This window comes from Oryzias latipes, chromosome 12, assembly GCF_002234675.1.
Source record: "Oryzias latipes chromosome 12, ASM223467v1".
Classification (NCBI taxonomy): domain Eukaryota; kingdom Metazoa; phylum Chordata; class Actinopteri; order Beloniformes; family Adrianichthyidae; genus Oryzias; species Oryzias latipes.
In genome coordinates, this window is record NC_019870.2 from 29,153,483 (window position 1) to 29,180,450 (window position 26,968).

At 47.1% G+C, this 26,968-nt stretch overlaps 3 protein-coding genes across 7 annotated transcripts in view; 1 reads left to right on the forward strand and 2 right to left on the reverse strand.

Moving 5' to 3' along the window:
• Positions 1–7,223, reverse strand: part of wdr7 (WD repeat domain 7) — a 104,007-nt gene extending 96,784 nt beyond the window's left edge. For 2 of the 5 annotated variants that reach the window (XM_023961068.1, XM_023961069.1), the window contains exons 1-5: positions 7,069–7,222; positions 5,342–5,513; positions 5,158–5,264; positions 2,593–2,671; positions 1,972–2,146 (exon numbers count right to left, since the gene is read on the reverse strand). In XM_023961068.1, the coding sequence (XP_023816836.1) occupies positions 1,972–2,146; positions 2,593–2,671; positions 5,158–5,264; positions 5,342–5,500 (520 nt within the window). In that variant the 5' untranslated portion in view covers positions 5,501–5,513; positions 7,069–7,222. Of the gene's footprint in view, positions 1–1,971; positions 2,147–2,592; positions 2,672–5,157; positions 5,265–5,341; positions 5,514–5,606; positions 5,841–7,068 lie in introns of those variants that run through there. The other 3 variants (XM_023961066.1, XM_023961071.1, XM_023961067.1) reach the window with 3 other exon arrangements.
• A 494-nt stretch (positions 7,224–7,717) lies between these two features.
• taf1c (TATA-box binding protein associated factor, RNA polymerase I subunit C) lies at positions 7,718–21,389 on the forward strand. Its single transcript, XM_023960920.1, has 15 exons — positions 7,718–8,165; positions 8,705–8,816; positions 10,312–10,361; positions 10,579–10,677; positions 10,757–10,824; positions 10,901–11,136; positions 11,215–11,346; positions 11,421–11,538; positions 11,616–11,687; positions 11,747–11,882; positions 12,970–13,098; positions 13,275–13,467; positions 13,735–13,872; positions 14,618–15,951; positions 20,505–21,389. Exons 1-15 carry the CDS (start codon positions 8,049–8,051, stop codon positions 20,733–20,735), a joined length of 3,165 nt encoding a protein of 1,054 aa, XP_023816688.1. The 5' UTR covers positions 7,718–8,048; the 3' UTR covers positions 20,736–21,389.
• A 965-nt stretch (positions 21,390–22,354) lies between these two features.
• On the reverse strand, positions 22,355–26,745 carry ccng2 (cyclin G2). The gene is made up of 8 exons (XM_004075148.4): positions 26,554–26,745; positions 25,268–25,416; positions 25,057–25,194; positions 24,732–24,982; positions 24,318–24,396; positions 24,117–24,215; positions 23,652–23,851; positions 22,355–23,177 (listed from the first exon to the last, which is right to left on the reverse strand). The coding sequence occupies exons 2-8, from the start codon at positions 25,370–25,372 to the stop codon at positions 23,045–23,047; spliced, it is 1,005 nt and encodes a 334-aa protein (XP_004075196.1). The 5' UTR covers positions 25,373–25,416; positions 26,554–26,745; the 3' UTR covers positions 22,355–23,044.
• Between the last annotated feature and the right edge of the window lie 223 nt (positions 26,746–26,968).

The following is a 26,968-nucleotide window of genomic DNA, read 5'->3' on the forward strand; positions in this document are numbered from 1 at the left end:
AGACAAACATGGTAAAGGTAAAAAGGCTATAAAACCATCTCTAAGCAGCTTGAAGATCCTGTGATGACAGTGACACATATTATTCAGAAGTTTAAGACCCACAGGACAGTAGCCAACCTCCCTGGACGATGGAAGAGGAACATTGATGACAAATGGAGGAGACGGATAGTTGGAACTGTATCCAAAGAGCCCAGAACAACCTCCAAAGACATTAAAGGTGAACTCCTAGATCAAGGTACATCGGTGTCAGATCGCACCATTCATGGTTGTTTGAGCCAGAGTGGACTTCATGGGAGACGACCAAGGAGGACACCACTGTTGAAAGGAAATCATCAAAAAGCCAGACTGGAATTTACCAAAATGCATTCTGGGAAAATGTCCTTTGGACAGATGAGACCTAACTGGAGCTTTTTGGTAAGAAACATCAGCTCCATGTTGGTAGACTCAAAAATGAAGCACCCAACCAAAAGAACACTGTCCCTACTGTGAAACATGGAGGAGGCTCAGTTCTGTTTTGGGGCTGCTCTGCTGCATCTGGAACAGGGGGTCTGGAAGTTGTGAAGGTCAAATGAAATCTCCAGATTATCAAGGCATTCTGGGTAGAAATGTGCTGCCTAGTGTCAGAAAGCTTGGTCTCAGTCTTGGGTCATGGGTCTTCCAACAGGACAACCATCCAAAACACACAGCCAAAAAACCCCAAGAATGGCTCAGAGAAAAGCGTTGGACGATTCTGAAGTGGCCTTCTATGAGCCCAGATCTGAATCCCATTGAACATCAGTGGAAGGAGCTGAAACATGCCATTTGGAGAAGACACTCATCACACCTGAGACAACTGGAGCAGTTTGCTCATGAGGAGGGGGCCAAAATACCTGTGGACAGGTGCAGAAGGCTCATTGACAAATACAGAAACCGTTTCATTGCAGTGATTGCCTCAAAAGGTTGTGCAACAAAATATTTAGTTATGGGAACCATCATTTTAGCCCTATTTCATTAGTTGTTTTTTTTTAAATAATTCTGTTAATCAACAACCCAAAAGTAATGGCTGATTTTGATTATTTAAATTTTTTCTATAAATTTTAATTTGTTACTTTTGAACATTTCAAGTCATTTCAGTGAACATTGTGGACTTTCTTTCTTTAACAGATGGGTACCAATTATTTTGTCCACCACTGTACGTCTTTGTTGATTGCTTGAAATAAATCAAAATCTTATTTATTTAATGTCTTTATTCACATTTAGCATTTTATATCTGTCATTTAAGGTTTATTTATGTACTTTTGTGGTTATTTATGTATTTTAATTTTAACTGTATTGGTTTTCCATCTTATTGTAACTCCAGTGTTTTCCTCAGAGGGATCCTCCTCATCGGTGGTGACTCTTCTCAGTAAACGGTGTCAGTGGGGTCAGTGGGATCTCCCGGGTCCGGCTCCTAAACTCAGATCTGGGGGGTCCCATGGTTGTGCATTCTGTTGACTTGTGTGTGTGGGGGGGGTCACTGATGTGGACATGTCCCCAAATATCGTGTCCCCACTTCAGTACAAAGCCAGATTTCTACATCGCATCATTTTAGCATTTTTTCTTAGGTTGGTGTGTGTGTGTGGGGGGGGGGGTCGGCATTGTGTGGGTTTTAACTGAAATATTTGTTTGTCTGGTCCTTTTGCTTTTAAATTTGATTATGTTTTTATGTAAAGAACTTTGAATAGCTTGCATTGTAAAAGTGCAACACAAAAAGTTTGATTTGATTTGATTTCTTCCCAGCTGATTTCAGACACACTGAAATTCCAAAAGCAGCAGTTTACCGGAGGCAGAGGGTGAAAGGGGGTCAATACTGAGAATAAACAGCTTTAAAGCTGTATGATTTGTCGAGGACAATGTTTCTCCAAAAGCATTTAACATTTGTACCAAAAAAAAAAAAAAAAGGTCACACATCCTTCCATTGACCAACGAAGCAACCTCCGCCCCCCGTCCCACCTTGTGTACGATGAGATCTGATGATGCTCATGGAGCTGATCCAGTCGGGGCAGATCTTGGAGACCAGTGAGTAAAGGACCTCCAGGCTCGTGGCGTCCACAACAAGGATTTCTGGGTAATGGCCGTTGCAAAGGAGGCGCCCCTCCTTCTCAGTACCAATGGTGAACTGATAAAACTGCAACAGAAAAGCCAAGAACAGGTGAGAATGACCATTAGTTCTGGATAAAAGACAATAAAACAGGTTTGGCTTAGACATAAAAACTACATTTACTGTCAAAAAACAAACATTTATTTATCAGTTTTAGTTTAGCTTTTAGCATTTTGGTTCATATGACAACCAACAGCAGCCCTTTGAGACGGACTCTGCAAACCTGTTTTAAAAGAAGAGGCTGCGTTCAGCAGACTTTTAGTTAGAACTCTGCTCGCAGCATTGATCTGAACTATTTGAAAGAACCACAGAGAGACAACAACCGTCTGACAAAAAGGCCTAAGTCATCGGGACAGAAACCTTCACGTCTGATGAGGACAGGCGGCTGCTGTGGTTCTGACGTTGCTGCGGCTGCTGCAGCCTCTGAACGCCCGTTTAGTGGGACCCGTGCGAGCCGCGGGTTCTGCCATTACCTGAATGCCAGTGTGGGCACAGGCCAGCTTGGTGAACTCGATGCAACGTCCGTCATTGACATCCCACAGACACATCTCCCTGGAAACCAGACGGCACAGAAAAGAATGAAGGCTTTGCATCCTGTTTGCACGGTTTTAACATAAAAACAGAGAAGAAAACAAGCGAGCGATGCAACATGCGGACTACAGTCAGCAGCAGATCTACCACAGAAAGGACATTTCACACCAAACTGGTTGCTCAGATCTAGTGTCCAAATTTCCCGGTTTGGGCACCATATAGGTGCTCTCTATTTTGTTGGAGTGCCCTGGAAATTACCCAGAAGTCTCTGAGAAAAACTAGTGTGCATTGATGCTGATTAGATTAGCAAATCCGGACCAAATGCAGTCCGTCTGAACGATCTGTCATATGAAAATGGAGGCAACAAGTCGCGTGAGGGAAATGAACTGTGAATATTTGACATTTTAAAGAAAGAAAACGTAGTGGGCATGTGTTTAAGCAGCATTAAAATCCAGGCTCGCACACACTATGCACTGTTTTAGGGGTTAGCCATGAGGATTCAGACACCGTCTGTATCACATGTGTCAAACTCGAGGCCTGCAGGCCAAACGTGGCCCAAGGGAGCATAAAGGTTTTTAATTTGTATTACATATTTATGTGTAGCTGCTGTTGCATTTATTCAGTGTTTGCAGGTCTTATGTGTGTTTGCAGACAAACTGTTGTCATCAAACCATCAGTTGGATGCAAAGCTGTGTGCAGCCTTTATTGTAAAATGTTACACGTGTCAAACATGTTCTTTGCAGCTCAGTTTTATGTTATTTTTCTTTATTCACTTGGACAATTTGATCCTTCATTAATGGAGTTATGTGGGTTTTAAGAAGTGGAAAAATGTAAAAGATTTATGCTAGAGCAACAAGCTGTGTTTTCTATGCAACTGTAATTATCACTGCAAAAGTTATAATTAAGAAATATTAAGTTATTTAACATTAAGGAGTAGTTACATTTATTCGTCATTACATTTAGTTACATGTATAAGTTATATCTGGCCCTTTGACGATGGCCGCTATGCTGATGTGGCCCTCAGTGAAAATGAGTTTGACCCCCCTGGTCTGTATAATAAAAGGCTGAAGGAAGTAAAAAGACCCCCTCCAGTGAAAATGCTGTTTTTAGTGTTTTTAAAATGTTCTTGGATGATAAAATAATATGTATTCAGACAATTAAGATTAAATTTGCATTTCTGAGTATTTCTTTATTCAAATCAACGTGAATGAGGAGCAGACGAAAAAATGCTGTTAGAAAAAGATCAGATTTGTGATGTAGAAACACAGTCAGTGGGCTGTAAGCTCCAAGCTCCGCCCCTTTCTCAGCCACCTGCAGACCAACAGATCTATGAACGTCTCTGTTTTCCTGATCTGAGCTGGAATCTGGATCAGAACTGGACGGATGGACGGGTCTGATGTTGCTGCTGTTTTTGTTGCACCGCTAATGTTAGCTTGGGGTTGTGAGGGGCTGTAAGTTAGCAGGAGAGAGTGTTAACAGAGATCTCTCAGTTATGGGTGATGGTAAGTGGGGGCGAGGTTGCTCTGCGCCAACAGTTTCACCCACAACTCAGAGGTGAATTTCTGATGAACCCCTGCTGCTCTGCAGAAACTAGGTCCTAGAAAACGACACAGGATTTTGGCTAAAAACGGCATCAAACGATGATCGGAGTGGGACTTTAACCAGTTCAAACAGTAGTAGCTCCGTTTCCATCGACTATGAAATTGCATAAATTGTTTTTGGGAAAATAAATTCGCCTCATGGGAAGACGACAATTTCTGAAAAACTCACATTTGGGCTCAGAGGAGGTGTTTCCTCAGGCGTATCAAAATTGACAAGTTTGGCTAAACTACACAAACTACAAAACTACACTTTTTAAATTATCTGAGTCATGTGACCAACAACCGCATGACGATGCCCTTCTTGGTAGGAACTGGCGATCTTGGGCGCTGGACAGCAGGCGCCACTAAAGGTCCCACAGCGTCACACGGCTCATCCAAAGTTGAGTGCCTCATGTGGAATTGCTGGATCCACAGCTCCTCAGGAAAATCACCAACCACCATTTACCCAAATGGCTTCAACCGTAGCCCCTCCCACGTGTAAGGAGCTCGCCGCCCCACGACCTGAAGTAGATGCTGACGTCCTCTTTGATAGATGATGATGAGCGCTAGTGCCGTGGCAGAAATGTGAAGGTATCTGCTGTCAATCAAAGCATTGTTCACATCCGTTGCCGTGTTCCTAAATGACTTATCGCGCGAGTCGGTTTGTGTTTATTCACGTAATTCGGATTTCATGGAAACGGTGTCATTGCAAAGTTGTGTTTGTTCAACATTTCTAGAATTTCAAAGTTTTCGTCATGGAAACACAGCTATTGTGCCCTTGACTGCCCCGCCACTCACATCTGAGATCGCAGTGAGTCTGGCTTTTAGATGTTTTAATGCATTTTGAAGGTGGAGTTAACGTAAAACTGAGATACGCCAGATAAAAAGAGGAAAATGCAGAATAACCATCATCCAAACACGACCCACCCACTCTCTGACGCACTGACGATGTACTGTTTGTCACTGCTGGCGCTGGCTTTGGACAGGCAGGTGATGGAGGCCGTGTGGCCGAACAGCATGGCCCTGGGACAAATCTGAAGAAAAACAAGAAAAAACAGGGTGAGAGGTCAGGAAGAAAAAAAAAATCACTAAGGCTAAAGCCAAGACATACCTGCAGCTCAGGTGTCATGTCCCACAGGCAGATCTGGCCGTCGTGGCAGCCGGTGACGATGGTGCTGAAGTCGTCCATCACCAGCAAGCTGCTGATGCAGTGGGTGGGGGCCGTGCGGCTCCACAGCACAATGGGGAGGACCAGGTTGTTTCCTGACATCGTGGCGGCTTGTCTGAATGGACAGAAGGAGGATTCAAAACGCTTTTTGGGGGGGCTTTGGTGATGATGTTCAATGGTCTGAGTGTGACTGTAGGAAAACTCTGACCTCTGACCTCTGACCACCACATTGAGGTGACCCACAGACTGAAGATCATCCGGCGTTTGTCTTTAGGTACCACAGAGGGTGTCACTGCGCACGCCGTGTGCACATGTTCACTTCACCGTTGAAGAACTTGGTTTCCACATTTGAAATGTTCCGTGTTAAAATATGACTGGGATAGCTTTTACTTTGATTTTGATTCACACAAAGGGAAAGTGGACTTCGCGGACATTTGTGAGCCAATGGCAGCTTCCTCATGACTTTGGTTCAATTCACAGCTTTGTGAAAGGTGCAAGATAAATAAGGCCCCCAAAACCCCCTAAACATTGAGGAAACTTGATGAAACGCGCGACGTTCGCCGTTGCAGACCCGAATCCCACACGTCACATCATGACGAACAATGTAAATGAGTGTAATGAGGAGCGGTCATGGGTTCTAGCCCTTCAGACACCATAATAAACTGCACTCTGAGGACGTGAAGCATGTAACCACATTAAATGAACAATCTTCTAAAAATATGAAAAACTTCAGAACCACTTTTACAATGTCATGTGACAAATGATGGTGTTTAGAGCACAGATAGGGAAGATGTGGCATCGAAAAAGACCAACAACCCTTCATTTGATGTCTACCTGTGATTACCAACCTTCCCCACTGTTTTCTAGCCACAATACAAAGGCGATCAGCAAGACGTAAAATATGAATAACTTGCTTAATTTTAGGTCTATTGGGTTATTTTGTTTATTTCTGTGTTCGGAATTGGAAGCTCTATTGTTAATGGACACTAACTTTTATCTCTGGATCTTGGAAATGTGGCTTTTTGCAAACATGCAGAAACCACAACACCAATCCTCATCCTCCCTTCATAATCTGCAGATGTGTTCAATGACACGCCAGGTTCCAGGAAAACAGAATGCTTACAGAAACCCAGTCAACCTTTCGTTGTTGTGTTTCAGTATTTGTTCATCTGGGATTTGTAGTTGTTGTATGTCAACGTGTCTTGCACCGTCTCGGCCACCGTAGAGGAACACTGCAGACATCTGAATTCTTCAAAGCAAACCAGCACTGAGCTGAGAAAAAACTGAGATGTCGCATCACAAACACTTCAACACAGCTGTCAGTCAACCCGCAGAGTCCGTAAGGCCCCGCACCGATTCACGCGAGGATTAGCATGCGGTAAGTCACGACCCCGGGCCGTCCCCACGGAGAAAAACACTGAACTGACCGCGTCACCTTGGAGTTTCCTTCAAACCTGATCAGTTCCAGGCAGACTCCAGAGCAGACACGGACTTCATCCTCGGAGGAAGACTACCCTAACCCCGAACCGACGCGATCCTGCGGCTGACATCCAGACGGACTCAGGGAGGGCTAGCCGCGCGACATGCTAACGCTAACCCAGACTGCAGTACGCTGACTTCCGGGTTAGCCTCCAAACCAAAACCCTCCGGAGGGGAGCGTTCAGACTCACCGGGGACCGCAGTCCAACGACGAGGCCTCAGACGCAGAGACTGCAGGAGAACCACAAGCCTTCGCCCGGATCCTTCACGCCGCTGCTCCTCAGACGGATCGATCTGTGCAGTCAGCTGATCGGTGGACGTGTGACGGCTACATCCGGTCCCGGGAAAATAAAACACCGCGGAAATATATACTGTGCTTTTAAATTGAGTTATAACCGATACAAACATGAAGTCAGACATTTTGCTGTGATGGTAGAGTTTGCATGATATCACTGTGAGTTTTCTCCCTTTGCCCCTCACAGTTTAATGTTTTATAGGTTGGTTTGCGGTTTGAACTCTTATTTTGAAGTTGTTTTTTAAACTGTTGCCATCAAACTGAATTGTTTACTTAATTAATAATAATAATAATAATAATAATAATAATAATAATAATAATAATAATAATAATAATAATAATAATAATAATATATAAATAAATAATGTTTGACCATTGTTGTTGTTATTTATGTCGAACGTTTCTGTATTAACTTTGTTGTGATATTTTATTGTAAAACGTTTTCACACCTATTAATGTCATTTGTTTGGAGGGGGTCATCCAACTTTATTCTAGGTCTATTTCTATTATTAAAAACTTTTTTTTTTCAAATGTAGCGGAAGTTCTTGTTTTGTTATTGAGTTGGACTTCCGGTTACAGTCGGAGCTTGAACACGTGTTGATCGAGGTTCTTGAAGAGCTGCGTTTGTCCGTGGTGTCTTTGGACGCCGCCGTGTTTTCACCTCGGTCTGGACGTGCGTTCGTGGGATCGAGTGGATTCCTGTCACGCGGCGGTCGCGCCGACGCAGCTTTCCTTTTGTCCGACTAACAGGCGCGCGCCGCGGAGCTAACAGCGTAGCCGAGCCGTTAGACATGTGCGGACGTGTTCCCGGGAATCACCCGCCGTGACACAAATCCGGACGCCTGGAAGTTACTTCAGCAGATCAAAAGGGATCGAATGGATCATCGGTTCCCTCTGAAACTTTTCCCTTCGTTTTACAACCACGGACCCCCGAATTCGAGGCAGAAGCCCTGCGCGGGCGGATGGGGCAGTTACGAGCGCGTCATTCCTCAGGTGGGTCATTTGGTGCAACGGCCTGCCTCATGGTGTGTCATCTCAATCATCATCCATATTCCCGAAACACGGGGCTTCGATTCCGGGACTCCACAATAAATGCACCTTAGTGTATGTCGCTTAGTTATTATGCGACATAGAAAATAATTGGTTCTTTGTCATGATAAAGACTGAAATATAAAGATGTGTTTTTGTTTTTTTACGGTCTACAAAAGGTCAGGGACTCTTTTTAAAATGAGACAGGATCATGTGCAACAAAGAATCATCACGATCCATCTGCAGCAAAATTACCTCAACGACCAAAACACTAGAAGGAGCTGCATGTCCAGCAAATCCAGGCTGAATGTTTATGTTGATGAATGTAAATGAAACTAAAGGGTAATAATTGGAATCCTGGTGTAAGGCAGGTCTGATCAGCGCAGTGGTGGAGTGAGCGTCTCTCTAGCGTTTGATGCCCATCACACCTTTTTTGCAGATTGGCAGAAAAATATCTGGTTTGCAGAAACCGCCTGAGCTTCGCTGTTTCTGTGTGTTTACAGGAAGGGGCGGGTCCTGGCTCCAGCTGGTCCTTTACCTCCAGACACCAGGTCAGCGGGGAGACGTGGCTCCACGCCGAGCCTGTGCCCGTCCCGCTCCTGTCTCCCAGAAGCGGTGAGCTGCTTTCTCCTGCAGGAGATTGAGCCTCTGCTACGAGACGAGGCATTTGATGTGATTCTATCCACTGAAACCCGTTTGTCTTCTCCGCTGGAAGAGTACGGCGGCATAGATTCATGCATAAGGAGACACTGATTGTAGAAAACTCTCTGTTGCACAGCAGGTTGATCTCACAATCGTCTGGGGAGTTTTGGAGAATCCTACAAATCAAGGCGTTCCAAGTCCCATTGGTCTTTGGATAATGGTGATTTTGTTTTTAGCCAAAATCCTGTGTCGTTTTCTAGGACATTGAATCTTCAGAGCAGCAGGAGTTCATTAGAAATTCACCTCTGCGTTGTGGGCGGGACTGTTGGCGCAGAGTAAGCACGCTGTCGTTTCCCTGGCGTACAGCCCCTCACGAATCCAAGCTAACGTTACCGTTAAAAAAAACTGTACTGTAGCTACACAGAAGTCCATTTCTGATCCAGATTCCAGCTCAGAGCAGGAAAACAAAGACGTTCATGGGTCTGTTGGTCTGCAGGTGGATGATCAGAAAGGGGCGGAGCATGGAGACTTTGGCCACGCCCAGCACATTTGTTGCTCAACAAATAAGCTCTGTATCAAATGGAATTTATCCTGATTTACAACAATTTAAATAAAGAAATACTAATTTTGTCCTCAATCATGAAAAAATGTCGGAAGAACACGTTAAACACAGAGAAGCTTTAAGCTTGTAGAGCAGCTTAAAGAGCCTTTACCTTTCCCTGAGAACCTTTCAGAGTCAACAATGTCCACATAGGACTATCTGTTACCTTTGACACAGTTCTTATGAAATATAAGTTACTTTCAGCTCATTTTCCAACCTGGAAGTAAGATGACTCGATCTCCGAGGCTCCGCCTTTCTCTCCTTGTGGGCTCCGCCCATTTCATGACATCATCCTAGTGTCTACGTTTCTCCTACGAAAACATTCAAACTTTTCCAAAGATGGATGTGCATATTGTGTATTGAAAGGAAAGCGTCTACCCGATCACCGCTAGCTTCACTGAGAGAGTGGGCGTGTCTATTAGCCTGGAGGCGGGGCTGGCAGGGCAGACTCTTCCTGAAAGGGGCGGTTCCTCACTTTGTGATGTCACAGTGTGAGAACGCACTGGTTTTGGGAGGGGCTGGTGCTCAGAGAGCAGGTTTTTAGAGGAACACTCAGACATTCATGAATGGATCCAAATACTACTTTGGGTTGTTTATAGTGAAGAATGAAGATTATAAAACACTGAAAAGCTCCACAAGTTGATTCTGCATGATAAAGACCCTTTAGAACGTTTCACCTCAGGAGAAACGGACTGAAATAACAACTTAGGATGAGAAGTTTACTGAAGTTGATCCACTGGATCACTGGAGCAGTCAGCTGATCATCAGGGGGCTGGAGAACCTTCACGTTTTCAAACAGGGAAGTGAAATGTTTGAGGCTGTTTTATTGAATACAGTGGTGTTATCTGTGAATGTCCTCTGTTCCAGCTTTTCTCCCATCTGTGACGCCTCCAGAGCCGGCAGACTTCACTGAACACGTAAGGAAGCAGCAGTTCATGCACTGACAGCCTCATATGGTTCCCTTTGATGGCAGAGCATCAGCCAAGCAGGGTTATGATCAAAGTGAGGCTGGCTCTGCTGCGTTACTCAGCAGGTCCTCTCTCTGCTCTGAGGGAAACCAAAGCCGGAGGCTACACTTCCAGTGTTCTGTTCCTAAAGTCCCGTCAGATTCAGCAGATCTCTCTTTGCGTGTAGATGCAGAACTTCTTCACTGATCACTCCCATGATGCCTTTGGCTGCATGAGCAACCTTCTGGGAGAAAGCTTCGACTTTGCAGAGACGAAGAGGAAAAGGGTGAGTGTGCGCTTTGCGTCCCTGTCAGTGACCCCTGTGGTGACCCCTGTGGTGACGGTGGTTTTTGTGTGATGAGCAGAGACAACCGTGGGAATCGGCCGACATGTCAAAGACGAAGCACTTCCTGGACCTGCTGAAGTCCGGCGTGTAAGTGGACCTTTCATCTGAGCTATGACGTCTCGACCCGCGGTCTGATGCTTTTGCTTCCACCGTCGGGCCTCAGATGTCAGCGGTCGTATCAGAACCGGACGGTCACTCGGTACTGCAGCCTGCTGTCGGACGTCGTGCACGACATCCCTCCACAGCTGCTGGGCTCCCTGCTGCACGAGGAGCTGGCGGGCCAGAGGGACGGCGTGCTGTTCTCTGAGGCAGCCATCGGCGGCGCTCTGGCCTTCGTCCCATTCTCCCAGAGCCACGGCTGCCTGCTGTACCCCGGAGGCCGTGGACTGGACCGCCTCAGTATCCCTCAAACATGATGCATGATTAGCGCTTCTAGGACTTTTCCATCTCATGCTGCCTCTTAACGCAGTACCTCAGACTTCCACGGAGTGGCGCTGCAGTTCCAGCCTGGGAGCTCAGTCTGTGTGGACGCCGGCAGCAGGAAGCCCCTGAGCTTCCAGCTCAAAGCCCCCATCAGACAGATCAGCTGCACGTCCCTCTTCAGCGACTGTGAGAGCACGGAGAGCATCGCCTTCTGGGGCCCGCCAGCACGCCGCTCACCTGGGCGTGTCTGCTGTCTGCAGGTTGCGTGGGCGTGCGCTCGGATCACCTCTGTGGAGTCTGGAGGTTCAGCGAATGGAGCGAGCCACGGTTGCTGCAGGTGATCAACACCCGCGAGGTCTCCACCTGCGTTAATGTCAGGTCAGTGGTCGGATTGGCCTCAGGGGACGCAGAAGAACCAAACACGAGTCCAGGTTCCACTCTGTCTGTGTCTTCAGCCCCCATGTTTTAGGTGAAGTTCTGGTCGCAGGTGAGAGTGGAGCTGCTGAGCTGTGGACTGTCGGCAAAGGGTAAGTTCTGCTGAGCAATCGGGGGGGGCACACAGGAGAAGCTGAAGCCTGTTCTCCAGCTTCCAGAAGGTCCGAGTGGAGGACAGCAACTTGTACTTCAATGCCAAGTCGCCATGGAGATGGTGCGAGTTCTCGGCTCACCCAAGAGTGATGCTGTACGCCGACAGGACGGGGGCGGAGCTCACGGATATGAGGGTGAGTCTGCTGCTGTGTCCGGATTCCCGCCCTATCTACTAAAATACTATACAGCGTGGCATTATGTAGTGCCGTGGATTTTAAAAGCAATTCGGACGCCATGAACACTACTTTTTTTTTTTTTTTTAAACAGCGGATATGATGTCATTGATTTCACAAAGTTAAAATCTAATTAATATGAGCGTTTTGTGACTATTATTTATGAGTCCACTGTCTTCTGAAGATAAACACGTTGATGGTTTATTAACAAAATACATTTTTTCTTATGGAAAATTGTTCCGCGCAATGCATTGTGGTCTATATTCACCAATCTAGTGAGCATCGATGCACGCTGGTTTTTCGCAGAGACTTCTGGGAAATTTCTAGGTTGTCTGGATTTTGGAATTGTAGATTCAGACAGAACTAGAAAATGGTGAAAACTCTATATAGTATCTGCCGACATATGCCGTTGGCTATGTCCCAAATTCCCACCTTAACCTCTACATAGTGCACTATATAGGGCACATGTGTCAAACTCAAGGCCCGGGGGCCAAATGTGGCCCCCCATGACATTTTCTGTGGCCTGCGAGAGCATCAAAGTTTTTAATTTCTTAAAATAAAAAATAAAATTGGTGTGTATTTATTCATACACACCAATTTGGACTTGAAACCTCAGATTGGTCAACTTATACTTTAGGACTTAAACACTGTCCATATAACCTAACCTGACAGAATTAAATGTAAAAGGATTTATGCTAAAGTAACAAGCAAACATATGTTTCTATGCAACTGTAATTGTCACTTTAAAAAGTTAGAATAAATAAATAATCAGTTATCATTAAGGTGTAGTTACATTTATTTTTCATTACATTTAGTTACATGTATAAGTTACATCTGGCCCTTTGAGGACAGCCACTATGCTGATGTGGCCCCCAGTGAAAATGAGTTGGACACCCCTGTTTTAGGAGTTAGGGAAGGAATTCTGACATCTGCACTTTGCCACAAAATGGCCGCAAAGCCACAGGTCCTGTGACCGACCCGTAATAGAAATGGGGGTCTGAGGTTTCGCCTCTCTTTCCTAAACGCCGTCCCCCCCGGGTCCCTGCAGGTCACGCCGTCCTCGGGCAGCACGCTGTTCCGGATCAGCAGCACCTCCGAGTGCCGCAGAGGAGAGCGGCTCATCCTGTCCAGATATCTGGGAGACGGTCACCCGTTCCACCACCTCGTCACCACGCAGGTTCCTCCAGTTCTCATGTTTGACACAAACAGCAGGATCTCTGTGTTCATGTATGTGCGTCATGAGCAGGCTCTGGCCCTAGACCCAACCGTCAGACGGTTCTGTTGTGTGCCGGTCTCTGCTCTTCATGGAGCGTTGGGCCGGTTTGCCTTGAGCTCCTCTTCTGTGTCCTTCAGTACTCGGCCTACATCCTGGACGAGCGGTTCCCCTGCGTTCCCATGCTCAAGTGGGATCACATGATGGCGTCTCCCCCCGTCTTCTGTCACGTCGCTGCCAGCTCCGACTCCGCGCAAGGAGCCGCCGCCAGAACTGCTAAAGTCCTGCTGGGCTCCCACAGTTCCCAGGAGATGGTTCTGCTTCAGTACTCGGGTCAGTACCTCTGGAGAGGACCGCGCACCAAAGAGCGGGTCCATTCAGTGGAGTCAGGATTCTGTTCTGTTTATAATCATGTTTCCATTTCAAAACCTGTTTTGTTCAGTTATGGAAACTGAAAAAGGCGGAGTTTGTATTAAATCTTTCTGGATTACTCTAAAGAATTCTCCCAGGACCTGGTCATGAAGGAAAGTGGTCCGAGGATCTCATGAACCGATGCAGCAAACTGCTAGTCCAGGTCTTCCTCTGCGTCTCTGTGTCCAGGAGGCCGAGCACAGGCCAGTGTGAGCCGAGGTCCCCCCCAGGCTCTCCTCAGACCCAGAGACAGTCTGAAGCACCTCCCGGTCCAGATCCCTCACCGGCTCCAAACCGCAACCGGCAGACTGTCTGCGCCTGCCGCAGGTACAGAGGGGGAACTCTTCTTCATCGTTCTGTGGCAGCCGTGGATGGGTGGGACTTCCTGGTCACGGGTTCCTTTAGTCCATTGATGCAGATCAGAGGCGTCGAACTCGAACCCTGTAGTTACTCTCCAGGTCAAAGGTCACGAAAACAAACGTCAGACTTGAACAAGATCAGCAACAATAAAAGAAGTGGAACGATTCATCAAAGAGCTGATTTATCCAACTCAAAGCATCTGGGCCAAAAACACTATTTACTCGCATTTCCTCACCAAAAATGTCATAAACTGGTCACCAAAGAAAGATGGGGGGGGGGGGGGGTTGTTGCTCATTTTGGATCTTTGTGAGCCACTTAGTGGTGGTGGGACCGGTGCAGTCTTGTCTGTGGTTTCTGATGTCCACCTCTTGGGTTCTCGCTGTGGCCTCAGGTGTTTTCTTTTTCCGACCTGACGGTTTCATTGTGCTTATAGCGTAGACGGGTCTGAGGATGCTGTGATAAAGCTAGTAGAGTACTGTCCCCCCCCTACATCTGTCATTTGTGAATGAATAATTCCTTTGTCCTTTGGATTCTAAATTGTGTTATTTAAAGGAAATTGCTTTTCTTTGTCTTTTGATTTATTTATTTTTTGATGAACATTGATGGTCTGTTGACCCTCAGGATTCAGGTCTGCAGTCCTGGATCACTGTTGGCATTGCAGACCTGCTTTTATGACATAACATGACTTAACCTGCTCCTTGTCTTTGTCCAGGACTGACATGCATCCTCCACAGAGCAGGAGGAGGAGGACGTGAGGAGCACATGTGTGTCCTGCAGCTGACAGAAGCCGGAGACGTTTTCTGTCAGACGCTGGAGCTCCTGGACTGCAGCCCGTCAGGAGCTGCGGCAGCAGAGAGCTCGCCACCGAGGACACGGACGGCAGCTCGGCAACCAGCAACGCCGCTCGACTCAGACTCGTGGAGCCATGGGGATGCAATCGGGCCAACTCAGGCCACGCCCTCCGCCGTCCCAGAAACTCCAGAAGGAAAACGAGGCTCAAGGAAACAGTCGTCTGATTCCTCCTCTGAGGGCTCGGAGTACGAGAGCAGGAGGAGAAAGCTGAGGCGGATGCAGCTGGAGGTTTTCATGAATGACGAGCCAGAAACGACTGAAGAGAGAGCAGCAGGCGGAGCTGAAGGTGATGAAGAACACTGCGATGAAGACTGCGATCAGACCAGCAGCTGCACTCAGCAGCAGACCTCACCAAAACTCAGCAGCAGAACTTTAATGACATGGAAACTCTGGCTCCAGAAACTGATGCGAAGAAGTTGTGAAGAGAAGCCCCGCCCCCGCTGGCCAGAGCATTTAATAACCAAAACCAAAGTTCTGCACCTGCCAAGGTCTGGTTCTGGAGAAACATCAGAGAAGGAGCAAGTGGCGTGTCTGCAGCAGAAACTGCAGGCCTGCATGCACGGACGCTCGCTGCTGCTTCACAGCGCCGTCGCCGAAGACCTCAGGGTGGCGTCCGTGCCAGAGCTGGTGAACACGGACGTTTGGACGGATCCGCTCAGCCAACGACTGACCCTGTCCTGGCAGGGCGAGAGTGCATGGAAGGCGTGGTGGGACGAAGAGCTGGGGTTGAACCGCGATGCCAAGATGCAGAGTCTGAGGAGGAAGAGGAGAAGGCAGAAGGAAGCGAGGAGAGCGGCGGGGCATCAGTGGGAGCTGAGCCACAGCTTCACCTCCTCCTGCAGCAGTCAGTCACAGCTGGAGGACTTGTCAGACTCCGCCGGCTGCTCTTCCACATTGAGTCAGAGGCAGTGGTCTGACACCGAAGGTCCTGGGGTTCCGTCCCAGCTGGCTAAACGGATCCAGCATGAGAACCAAGGAGGTTCAAGCCCCTCCCTCTGTGACGCTGACGCTCCAGTTCCCGCCCCCGCCACCACACCTCAGAGACCCAAAGATGCACAAAGCGGTGCGCAGATCCCCGACCCGTCCCAAACCCCCTCCCTGTCCCAGATGAAAGGCTCTGAGGTCACACCAGCCAATCAGAGGAGGACCAGGCGACCCACGGAGGACTACCTGAGCGCTCTGTTTCCAACACAGGTGAGGGTTTTCACCCGCCACGGCACAGGACGGTGTCGTAGACGCCTTCACCACACAACCTGCGACATTTCTATGAAGTTTACCACGAAATTAAAAGACAGTTTACTTTTAGCATTAGTGATTGAGATTTGGGTTATGGAGCAGGAAGAATCCAAGATCAGTAAGGATGATGGGAGGATGAAGAGTGAAAAGGTCCTCCTGACAACATACCTGTGGAGGTCTGGAGGAGTTGAGGAGTGGTGGTTGTAGAGTTTCTCGCCAGACTGTTTAACCCTTGTTCTATCCAATGACCCCCCCCCCCTTCCATTGAGGTGTTCTCCCTACCATGACAAAGGTGGATAAAGGTGGAAAGATTTCATGTAATCCATGGACACCAGTGAAGATCACAAATCATTGAAGAAAAAAGGTTCAGAGCACTGTTTAGTGGGTCTAGATCAGTGTTTTTCAACCTTTTTTGAGCCACGGCACACTTTAACCTTGACAAAAATCCCGCGGCACACCAGCATCCAAAAAAAAAAAAAAATAAGCAGAAATTCATGGTCTCTATTGATCGACAGCCCCGCCCCCCCGCAATCTCACGTGCATTTTGTGATAATTGTGGCCAAAAAAGCAGGACGTTGCGGCTGTTTTTTCTAAGAGATGAAATAAAAGTTAAATTAGAAAATTAGAAAAAACTGTTTGTTTGTCCGTTGAGGTTTCTAGACATTTCACGCGCACTCATTGTGCGCTCGGACACTGGCCCTTTAAGCCAACGCATCATGGGAGATCTAGTGTGAAAACTGCCGAAAAAGGGCAGAAAGACTCGCGTCTGTGAGCTTCATTGTTTTGTTCACGGTCTGACACGGTCTGACACCGGACTCTGTGGAAAGCCACACCGCTAAAGACGAGCTTTAGCTGGTATTTTTGTTGGAACTGAGAGAATTTATGAGCAGAATTAAGAACAAGGAAGTGAGGACTTTAACCACTTCTGATTGGTCAGACTGCTGACATGTGATTAAGCCTTCAACAATGATTGGCGGAGACAGGTAAAGGGGCGGGACTTTTCCGCAAACCACTATAGCTGCAGGTAAATACCGTCATTCTTATCAAAATGTCTTTAATAGAATCAAATAAACACAAAGAAAAAGTAATTTTAAGATCTTTTATATTCCTCACTACTCAGTGTTTTATCAGGGCCTGTTTGGATGAACAAAGAGCTCATTTCCTGGAGATGGAAAATGTTTTTAGATCAGTGAATGATTAATGAGGGTAATTTCCCACGGCACACTTGACCATCTCCCACGGCACACTAGTGTGCCGCGGCACACTGGTTGAAAAACACTGGTCTAGATGACCCAACTCCCAACGTCAACATTTGTGGACAATAGCATTTATTCATGCACAGAAAGAACCACGGGTGTGATACGTATGACTGCACCAAGCATCAGATTTGACATCCTTCCTGTTTCCATGGTGATGGACAAAGTGACAGATGAGGATAGACGGGAACCTCTGTAGATCAGGATGTTTGCAGATGACACTGTGATCTGTTGTGAGAGCAGATGGGGTAACATCTGGAGAGGTGGAGGTTTGCTCTGGAAGGAAGAGGAATGAAGGTCAGCTGCAGCAGAACAGAGGATCTGTGTGTGAATGAGAGGAATTGAAGAGGAACGGCGAGGATACAGGAAGCAGAGGTGGAGACGGTGGAGGACTTTACATTCTCAAGGTCAACAGTCCAGAACAACAGAGTGAGGCGAAGAGCAGGTTGGAACGGGTGGAGGAAGGTTTCAGGTCTGATGTGTGACCAAAACACAGAGTATCGTCAAGAATGCAAGAAAAGGTGCAGCAGACTGTGGTTGGAGCAGCCATGTGATTGGTTTAGAGACTGATGCAGAGCTGGAGGCAGCAGAGATGAAGATGCTGAGGTTCTCTATGGGACCAGGATGGATCCATCAGAGGAACAGACGATGGTAGATGCTCTGGAGATCCATGCAGGGAAGCAGATGGAGATGTTTGAGAGGAAGAACAGTGATGATGATGGTGAAAGGATGCTGAGGTCAGAGCTACCAGGAAAGAGGTCTAGAGGAAGATCAAAGAGGAGGTCCATGGATGTAGAGGAGGAGGATGGTTGGTTTGAGTGAGGAGGATACAGAGGAAGAAGTTTGATGGCAGCAGAAGATTCACTTTGGTGCCCCCCATAGGGATCAAGGTTATTATAGTTAACGAAAACGAACGAAAAAACTAAAACTAGAACTGTAAAAACATTTTCGTTAACTGAAATAAAAATAAAAACGAGAGTTTTTAAAAAAACGAAAACTAAATAAAACTGTTTGTTGTGTGAATAAAACAAACTGAAACTAAATTATATTAACCCCAAAAAATACTTAGTTTTCGTCTTTGTTAATACATAAGTCTTTTGGGTTGAAATAAAATCTATTTACTTCACGCTGCTAGTTTTACTGTGTATTTGACCCCTACGGCATCACGTAGTCTGTGACGTCACATGATGTCTGTCAGACACTGCCGGCTAGCGTGGTCATAGACATTTACATGAGCGTGATGGCTGCATTAAAAGTTGGGAGAAAGCGGGAGAGTCCTATTTGGGACTTTTTTGGATAAAACGGCGTCGAAAACAAAAGCAAGTCCCTTGTAGTAGAAGCAGGAGACAAAATTTGTGGAACGCTCCTCAAAGGGAAAAACCCTACGAATCTAAAAGTACATTTAAAAAGCGCACACAACAAGCAAATCAACAGTACCTAGACAAGCTAGCCTGTCGCCCGCCCTCCCCCGAAAAAGAAGCGAGAGCAGGGAACGTAATGCTGTTATCGGCTGTAGTATTTTAATTTAAGGATGGTTGTCCTTGTGTCCTCTGAATAATAAGTGTTTCAAAATGTATCTTTGATTGAGTTTTTATTATACAATACTTATTCTGGTGATTTTGAATCATGCACCTGACAAATATCCTAATTTACAAAAAAAAAAAGGAAAAAACTAAAACTAATAAAAACTAAAATAAAACGAAGCAATTTCAAAAAATAAAAACTAGTAAAGCTGCCTCTAAAAACTGATTAAAACTAAATAAATTTAAAAAGAAAAATTCAAAACGAAATAAAAACTAAAACTAATAAAAAATCTGAAACTATTATAACCTTGATAGGGAGCAGCTGATAGCTAAAAACCATAAACGGTTCCTACAGGACATTCTTGTTGTTTCTATCTGACTGTCCTGTCACGTCAGTTTGATCTCAGTTAAAGTTGATCTTTTCACAGCAGTAAATGAGCAAACATTCTCCTTCTGTAGAAAATCTTCTCCCGTCTTAAACTATAAGAACTAAGGTGGTAACAATTAATCAACTTAATTGCTCAACTTCAGTTCCTACCATCCAACCAGATCCATCTGTCTGAGGCAATTTGCTAATCGAATCAAACTAAACCATAAAAAAAAAGGTTCAAAATTAAATTAATTAATTGATCGGTCTTGGAACATTCCATCTGGATTGAGATACAGCAGGTTTATGTGACTATAAGGTCAAACCAACCAATCACAGCAACAACACACATGTGATGTCATCAATGTCCATCATTCCAGTCCAATGTGTGGACAGACTTTGAATAAAGTCATGTGACCATCCAGAGTCTAGAATGTTCTAAGAATGTTCCCTTTGGATTCTCTGGATGTGGAAAAACAACAGTGGTGAACTTTAGGAAACTAACATGTGAATGGATTTGACATTCATTCTAGTTTACTTGTTGGTTTGGACACAGATTTCATTAACTTGATGATCTGGAAGAAATCCAAGAATCTGGAAAACTGTTCAGTAGCAGGAATTTCTGTCTGAGTCTGACTGCTGGAAGTTTGGATGAGGATGATCTGGATCCACTTTAGGACAGAGGATCAGATCCAGTCGGATTGAGTCATTCTAACCCCCCTAAAACAACAGAAATGTCGTCCATTAGGTCTGTGGGGTCCCACATCACTTTCTATTTTAGGAAAATGGGTCTGGGGTTCAAACAAATATATATTTTTAGACGTTTCCTCTCCTGAGTCCCGGTGTGGATGTCAGACGTGTTCTTGTTCAAGACGAGGACCGCGAAGAGAAACCGGAGCTGCTGTTGTGGACATGTGATGCTACACATATACAACGTGCTGAACACGGGTTCTTGAACGGGAATCGTGCTCTATTCTGATAAAGGAAATAGAAATCTGACCGACACAAACCGCAATTACTAATGTCTCCTTTTTGATCAAAAAGTCATGGCTACCACATCAGAGTCCCTGATTGGTCGAAGTTCAACTGGTTAAACTGGACTTAAACTGGCCTGGACTTAAGAACTTGCATAGCGACGCCTTAACGCAAGAGTTCTGAACACGGAAGCCCAAAACACACACGTACACGCGTGTACATGTGTTCATTGGAAGGCGTAGCTTGAACGCGCGTTTTGGAGGCCGCTGTGAGCGTAGCGTCAGAGTGTTCATCATCATCATCATCATCACTGGTTCAGGGAAGAGTTTGTGGTGTAAATGTTCATAGTGTTGTGTTTGTACTCACACTGGTTCTTGATGACATTTGTAGGATCACTCATTTCACAATGACGAGGCTGACACGCCCCCCGGACTCGACACCCCCTCTTCATCTCAGCTTCGCGGCTCTCGGTCAGTCCCTCTGAGAAGCGTCAGGCCGGCTCCGTCCACAAGTCCCTTCTCCTCCGTGACCCCCTCCCAGCTCTTCTCGGGTTCACAGAGGGGGCTGAGGCCGTCACAGGCGTCCCAACCCAAGAAGAAAAGGCCCCAGATGGGATTTTGATCGTCCTCCCAGCTCAGAGCGGACCCTCTGGAGGACTTCTGTGTGGGTTTCCAGTGTTATTCTGAAGGCTGGATGGGATCAAGGAGCACAACGAGACTCTGTGGATTACCGTGAAGAGGGCAGCCGAGGATGAGGAGGAAGACGCTCTGCAGACCGTGGTAGGACTGACAAACTGATTGAGGTGCTTCAGTGGGTTTCTATGATGTCATCAAACAAACAGACTTTCTGATTCAACCTCTTCCTCAGGGAGAGTCTACCTGTTGGTTTCAGTTTGCTCTCACTGCTCAGAAAAGGTTCTGCTTGTTTTTGTGCGTGCGTGTGTGTGGATGTGTGTGTGTATGTGTGTGTCTGCGTGCATAACACCAGTTACTAGTAGTCAAGAAGGCTTTAGCCGATACTCATTTGGAGTAAGAGTGAACACACTTTAGAATAATACAAACACCAACTTATGAATATCTCATGGAAGTGCAGGGAGTAACAGGTTCAGCAGCAGCTTTATGTTTGTTTTTTTAATGTTAAACCCTTTCCTGCAAGTTTTCATAGTAAATAAAGTAACTTCAACATAAATTAGAAGATTTCTCTGTGTTAAAGGTGAAACAAAAGCAAAAAGTGCAGGCAGTTCCTCGGGACGGAAGAATGTCTTTTAAGGTCAAATCAAAAAAGAAATAACTCCATGACGTTTTATCACGTAAATAAATAAAAACAATTTGAGAAAAATGTGACTGTTTAGCCATCAGTCGTCCAAGTTAACCTTTGACCTACCAAAACAAAAGCAAAAACCATTTTGTTCCTGCTGCTTATGGCCTAGAGGAGTAAAACAGGTTGTTTGAAGTAAAGTTTCTAAATCTGCTCTCCTGTTAGGTTGAGCATGCAGGCTGCGGTTGATCTGTGTGTTCTCCAACCAAAGAGACCTTCTTGAATGTTTGGGGGGAGGGGCTGTGGTTAGTCCCGCCCACATGTCAGCTGAGCCGTGGTTTTTCTCAGTAGGGGGAGGACGATCAGTCATTTTGAACATGCGCTTGATGGCGTTCAAAGTGACATGCTTGGTCTTTCTTTTCACCTGCTTCCCCCCACAGTCCAAAAACAGGCTGCGTCTGTTCATTGGTGTCTCTGAATTGCACCTGGGGGGTAACCTGTTCAGGGTGTACCCCACCCTCACCATGACTCCTAAAGGGATTCAGCAGAGACACCACACAGATGGGTGATGGGAAAGTCTGTCATCTGGCCGTGTGTAGGACTAGCTCAGGAAAACAGGCTTTGTTCCTGGGGGGCGATGAGCTTCCTCCAGTGTAGAGATCCTTCACGCTACTGCCTAACCATGTGGCCACAGGGGGCCCCGGGTCTGGGTCTCCCTGTGCCGGTCCCCAGCCCGGCTGTCAGGAAGGACATGTGAGCGGATCAGGAGAAAGATGTTGGAAACCTTCATGTGGACTTTGCTGATACGGACTGTGGGTCAGTGTCCTTCACCTCCTGTGTCAGCATATGTTTACCTGTGTCACAGTTGTGTTGACTCTGTGTGTGTGTGTGTGTGTGCGTCTTGGAAACTGACGTTTGTTCCATAAACTCCTGATGTTTCAGTTTTACTTCCATTAGTGTAAATAAGGTCAGAGTAGACGGTGGATTGAAAATAGTTTTTTTATATTTCTGTTTTTGGTGACAAAGGGGAATAAATAACTTAATATCTACAGCTATCTATAAACCGTTTTTTTTGTACATTATTTACAGTTTTACACATTTTTCTATGAACATTTTAAACATTTTTAAACTTTTTTTAAACTTTTTCCAGTTTCAGAGATGGTGACGTTGGTATCTTGAGACTAAAGCACGTCCGTACAAACACACATCCACACAAACGGGCTGCTGTCATGCAGCGTGGCCCACAGCACCACCGCTTCTCTCAGGAGAAATGTGCAAATCAAACCGTGAGAGCGGCGTCAGAGCAGCGGCGCCGTCGCCTGCAGGCTAACCAGCACGGCGTTCACACCGACGGCCGCCGCTGCTCTTGGCCTCTGTACAGCAGTAGAGCACGAGCCGCCCTCTACGACGGTCCCAAAGAAACATCCGATTGGACCCAAGGGTCTAATGTAGAAGAACCGGGCTGGATCAGAACCTGGAGACCGGAACGGCTGTTCTTCTCTTGTGCCTGAAGGCGTTTCCTGGAATGTGACGCCTCGACCGAGCCGGACCAGAACCTGTGGGTCCACCGGGAGGACTGCTCAGCGGCCACACGCTGCGTGCTCAATAGAAGACGACACTAAAAGACGGCGGGGTGAGAGGCTGGCGGGGGTCGGCACGGGGCAACAGAAGCCTCAGGCGTGGAGGTACTGCTGGGGCTTTTGGCGCCGGAGGCGAAGCGGGAAGTAGGGGCCCTCGGCGTCGCTGCCCAGAGAGCTGCTGAGAGACTCCTCCCCTGAGCTCATGGTGTCCTCACAGGAGTCGTCGCTGCAGGACACAGAGGGAGGGGGTCAAACGGTGAAATGAGGAGGAAAACACATTTGAGGCAGTTTGTGCACGAGCAGCGGATCCGGGTTCAGAGGCGCTCAGCAGAACCCGTGACGGGTCGGGTGCCGTCAGCAGGATCACAGCCGCTTATTTCCCCTTTGTGTACGTGTGTGCGGCTTTGGCTGAGGCCGGCGTGTTGCATAACAGCACGGCGTCATGTGATGGAATGGAAAAGTGTGTCAAGGGGGCGGGGGGGTTGATCAGTGACTTGCTGGTATCGCATGACAGGAGGTGGGAGGGGCCTCAGAGGCGTTGCAGCACAGCAGACAGTTTGTTGCGTGTTTGTGTTGCCCAGCGATGACACACTGGGTGTGTGCGTCTGCCTTTCCAGGTGTGTGTTGTTTATCAGCTGAACTGAATTGGTGACGCCACGGCGTGCAGCTGACACGCCCCAGAATGTCTGCGCCGTCTCACCTCTCGCTCTCGTCCCAGCAGCCCTCTGGAATGGTGGGCAGCTCCGGTGCGGTGCGGTGGCTGTGCAGGTTCTGGGCGGTCCGCCGCGACACGATCCACTGCAGCTTCCTGTGGTTGGGTTTGCTGCACTCGGGGGAGGCGTACTCCGACAGGCAGCGGGCCACCCGCTCGCCCCACAGCAGCAGCTCGCTGTCTGCAATCTGATCGCAGCGAGAAGACGAGGTCACTAAAGGCGTTTGGCCCCCCAGCCCGGTTACTCAACGGGGGCCGGGTAACCCGACTCCTGTGAACTGAACTCTGCTTTGTGTTCCAGTTTAAATGGGAACCGTCTGATAACTGAGTGACGGCAGGGAGCCTGCAGGATCTGCACAGACTGGTTTTTCTCTGAGTTCACTTCATCTCCACCAGCACTGAGCTCTAAGCAGAGACGGCAGCGTGTCAGTGAGGTTTGAAGGTGTGACTCACCTTCAGGTGTCTCTGGATGTGATGGGTGATCTCCAGCATGTCCTCTGACTGGATGGCTTCCACCTCCTGCTTCAGGAGGGACAGGGCCAGGACGGACGGCTGGACGGACAGACAGACAACGGGACATTTTTAAAATGCCGGACTTGTTCTGGCTGGTTTGATGAGCTGCTGTCTGGGAGCTGAGCTTCTAAGACGCCTCACCTTTGCTTTGGAAAAGGAGATTCTGCACAGACAGGCTTTGAGTTGAGCCTCCAGCTTGTCCAGGCTCAGAGTCTCCTTCCTGTCCACGCAAACACATCGCGTTACTTCGGGACCAAATGGAAGACCCAAGGGTCACACCATGTCAGACACGCATGCTGAGATCATCCGCATTTTCTCCTGATTTCATCCCAAACCACTTTTATGTCCAAACCTGCATTAGCAGTGTATGTTTGGCATTTCTGAAGCAGCAGCAAAAAGCGTTATGTAAGGGATGGTGTCAGCTCCAGCAGACAAATAATCTTATCAGTGCACTTTAGCCAGACGGTGGCCGCTGCCCTACAGGTGTCGGCTGCCAAACTTCTGCTTCTTCGTGTTTAAGGATGAAGCAGCAGATCCTGTCTCGTGCAGCCTCACCTGTCGGTGCAGTAGGAAGCTGTGATCTGGTGGTACAGGTGCAGAAAAGTTAAGGCGGTGACGGCTTTGGACTTGAAGTTGAGCTTCTCCGCCACGATCTTCTCCATCCGGCACAGGTCGGAAACTGTGAACCTGCACTGGCCGATGCGGATGAGCTCGTCGGTGGGCGTCAGGTTGCACTCTTCCTCCGTCACCTTGGCGGCCATGTGAAGGCAGCTGAGGCTGATGCAGGACAGGTGCTTCGGCTGAATCTGTCATGAGACGGCGGCGCATGAGCGACGGGTTTTCTAACTACAGCCAAAGTGTTCGTGTTGGCGGGTCGTACCCTCATCATAGCCAGGAATCTGTCCAGCAGGTTAACAGCCAGAACAAAGGTCTGTGTGGTGTAGTCAAAGAAGCTCGTCAGACTCCAGAGATCCTCCACTTTGGCGTCTCTACACTTGGCGGAGATCCTGCTGTCCCCCTGGGCAGTGAAACGAGGAGGAATTCAGGATTTCCTAGGAAATGAGGTGTGGCGATGAGTTGGCGGGTCTCACCTGCACCGTGGATTCGATGAGACTCAGTCCGGTCTCTTTTGGAAGATAGGAAGCCTCCTGCTCATAGTTCACCCTCAGCTCTTTCATCAGCTTGACGGCGTCCATCTCTCTGCTGGAACTTGAAGATTCGGGTTTTCCCCTCAGTGAAGCTAAACAGAAAGCCCATGGTTGCTTCAGCTTCTCCTAATGATGTGCATTCCTGTCAGGTATTGCTAAATAAACTATTTAGTGTGAGTACTTCCTTTTTGTGCAGTTTGCAAAACAGTTTTGACAGTCTGTTGTCTTGTTTATCCAATTGCTATGACTCAAAGTCAAGACGGTGATGGAAACCCCTGAAGGGCCGGACGCTCCTCCTGTCTTGGGTTTGCTCACCAGGGACAGAAACTACACTGTTACACCAACCAATGTGTGGATCTGCAAACCCTCTGGAGTGTGGGGACAGTTGTCTATTTGTTTACTGGAACAGCTGTCCGCCGGATATGCCTCCGGAGCCCCGCCCACTTCTCTCAGCTGGGCTCCGGTGTCAGGTTTCCACCGGGAAACGCCTTTTCTGTCCTCTAACCGAAAAACAACCTTTTTACCCCCAAAGATTTAGTCTGTCAATCAACGACCCGAGACCCATACACGGAGCCACGCGGCTGCGCAGATCGATCGTAGCCGGAGAAGCTAGCGCGGCTCGCGGCTAACGGACGTTTAAATCCTCGCCCGGGTGGGGGATGGGCGTTTCGACAGTCGGTCCTCGAAGATGAAAAGCAGACAAAAACACGGTTCCCCATCATAAAACGTCAGATTTCCTTTAGCTCTGCCTTTATTTCGTATATTTACATTAGTTCTGGATCGTCGTAACGTTTATATCAGGTAAAGATTCCTCAAACGAAGGGAAAATAGATCATCTAGGAATCCACGACGGAATAGATCATCTAGGATGGAATCCACGACCTACTTGATATTTTTACATGTATTTATTCCTGACAGTAGAAAATACGAATAAATAAAGATTTGTGTTTCCGGCCATGACAGAAGGGCTGCTATTCTGTTTGTCGCCAAGAAACTAAAACTGAAAACCTCTAAACAGTTTATGCCCTTCCGCTAAAACATAACTTTTATTACTTTTAAAGTCCATATTTTTAGCCATCGATTATTTACTGAATAGCCAAAGCCACAGAACTGTGATATATTTTTTGTCTTCTCTCCACCTGTAATGGATTTAAACACTGAATAAAACAATAAAATGACTCGGAATTGGTTCCATCTGTGTAAAGACTATAAAGTGAAGGTTTCTGTACCTGTTTGTGAGAATTATATCCACATATTCGGACTCTGGTCCCAGATTAATCGCTTATTTCGTCTGGACTGCTCTCGACATTCTCTGTCCTCTTTTTCCTTCTTTTGTTGATGTTCGAAGGTTCACGCCCACACGATGACGTCGCAGTGCATCAACCAATCCCAGGCTCGAAACTGACACAAGCGATCGCCTCCTTTCGAGTGTAATTGAGCTCATATAAGCCCAGAGTTTGAATTTTCCTATTATTTCTTACTTTAGTTGCAATATTCTCGGTTAAACGTATTCAAAACGTCAAAATTTGGTCTGAAATCGGCCGTTAAAAGAGGCTGTGGGCAAAGTACACAATGGGTGCCGTTCGAGGCGGTCCCCCGTTGACGGGCTCTTCTCTTAACCAATCAGAAGCCAGTATTTCTGCA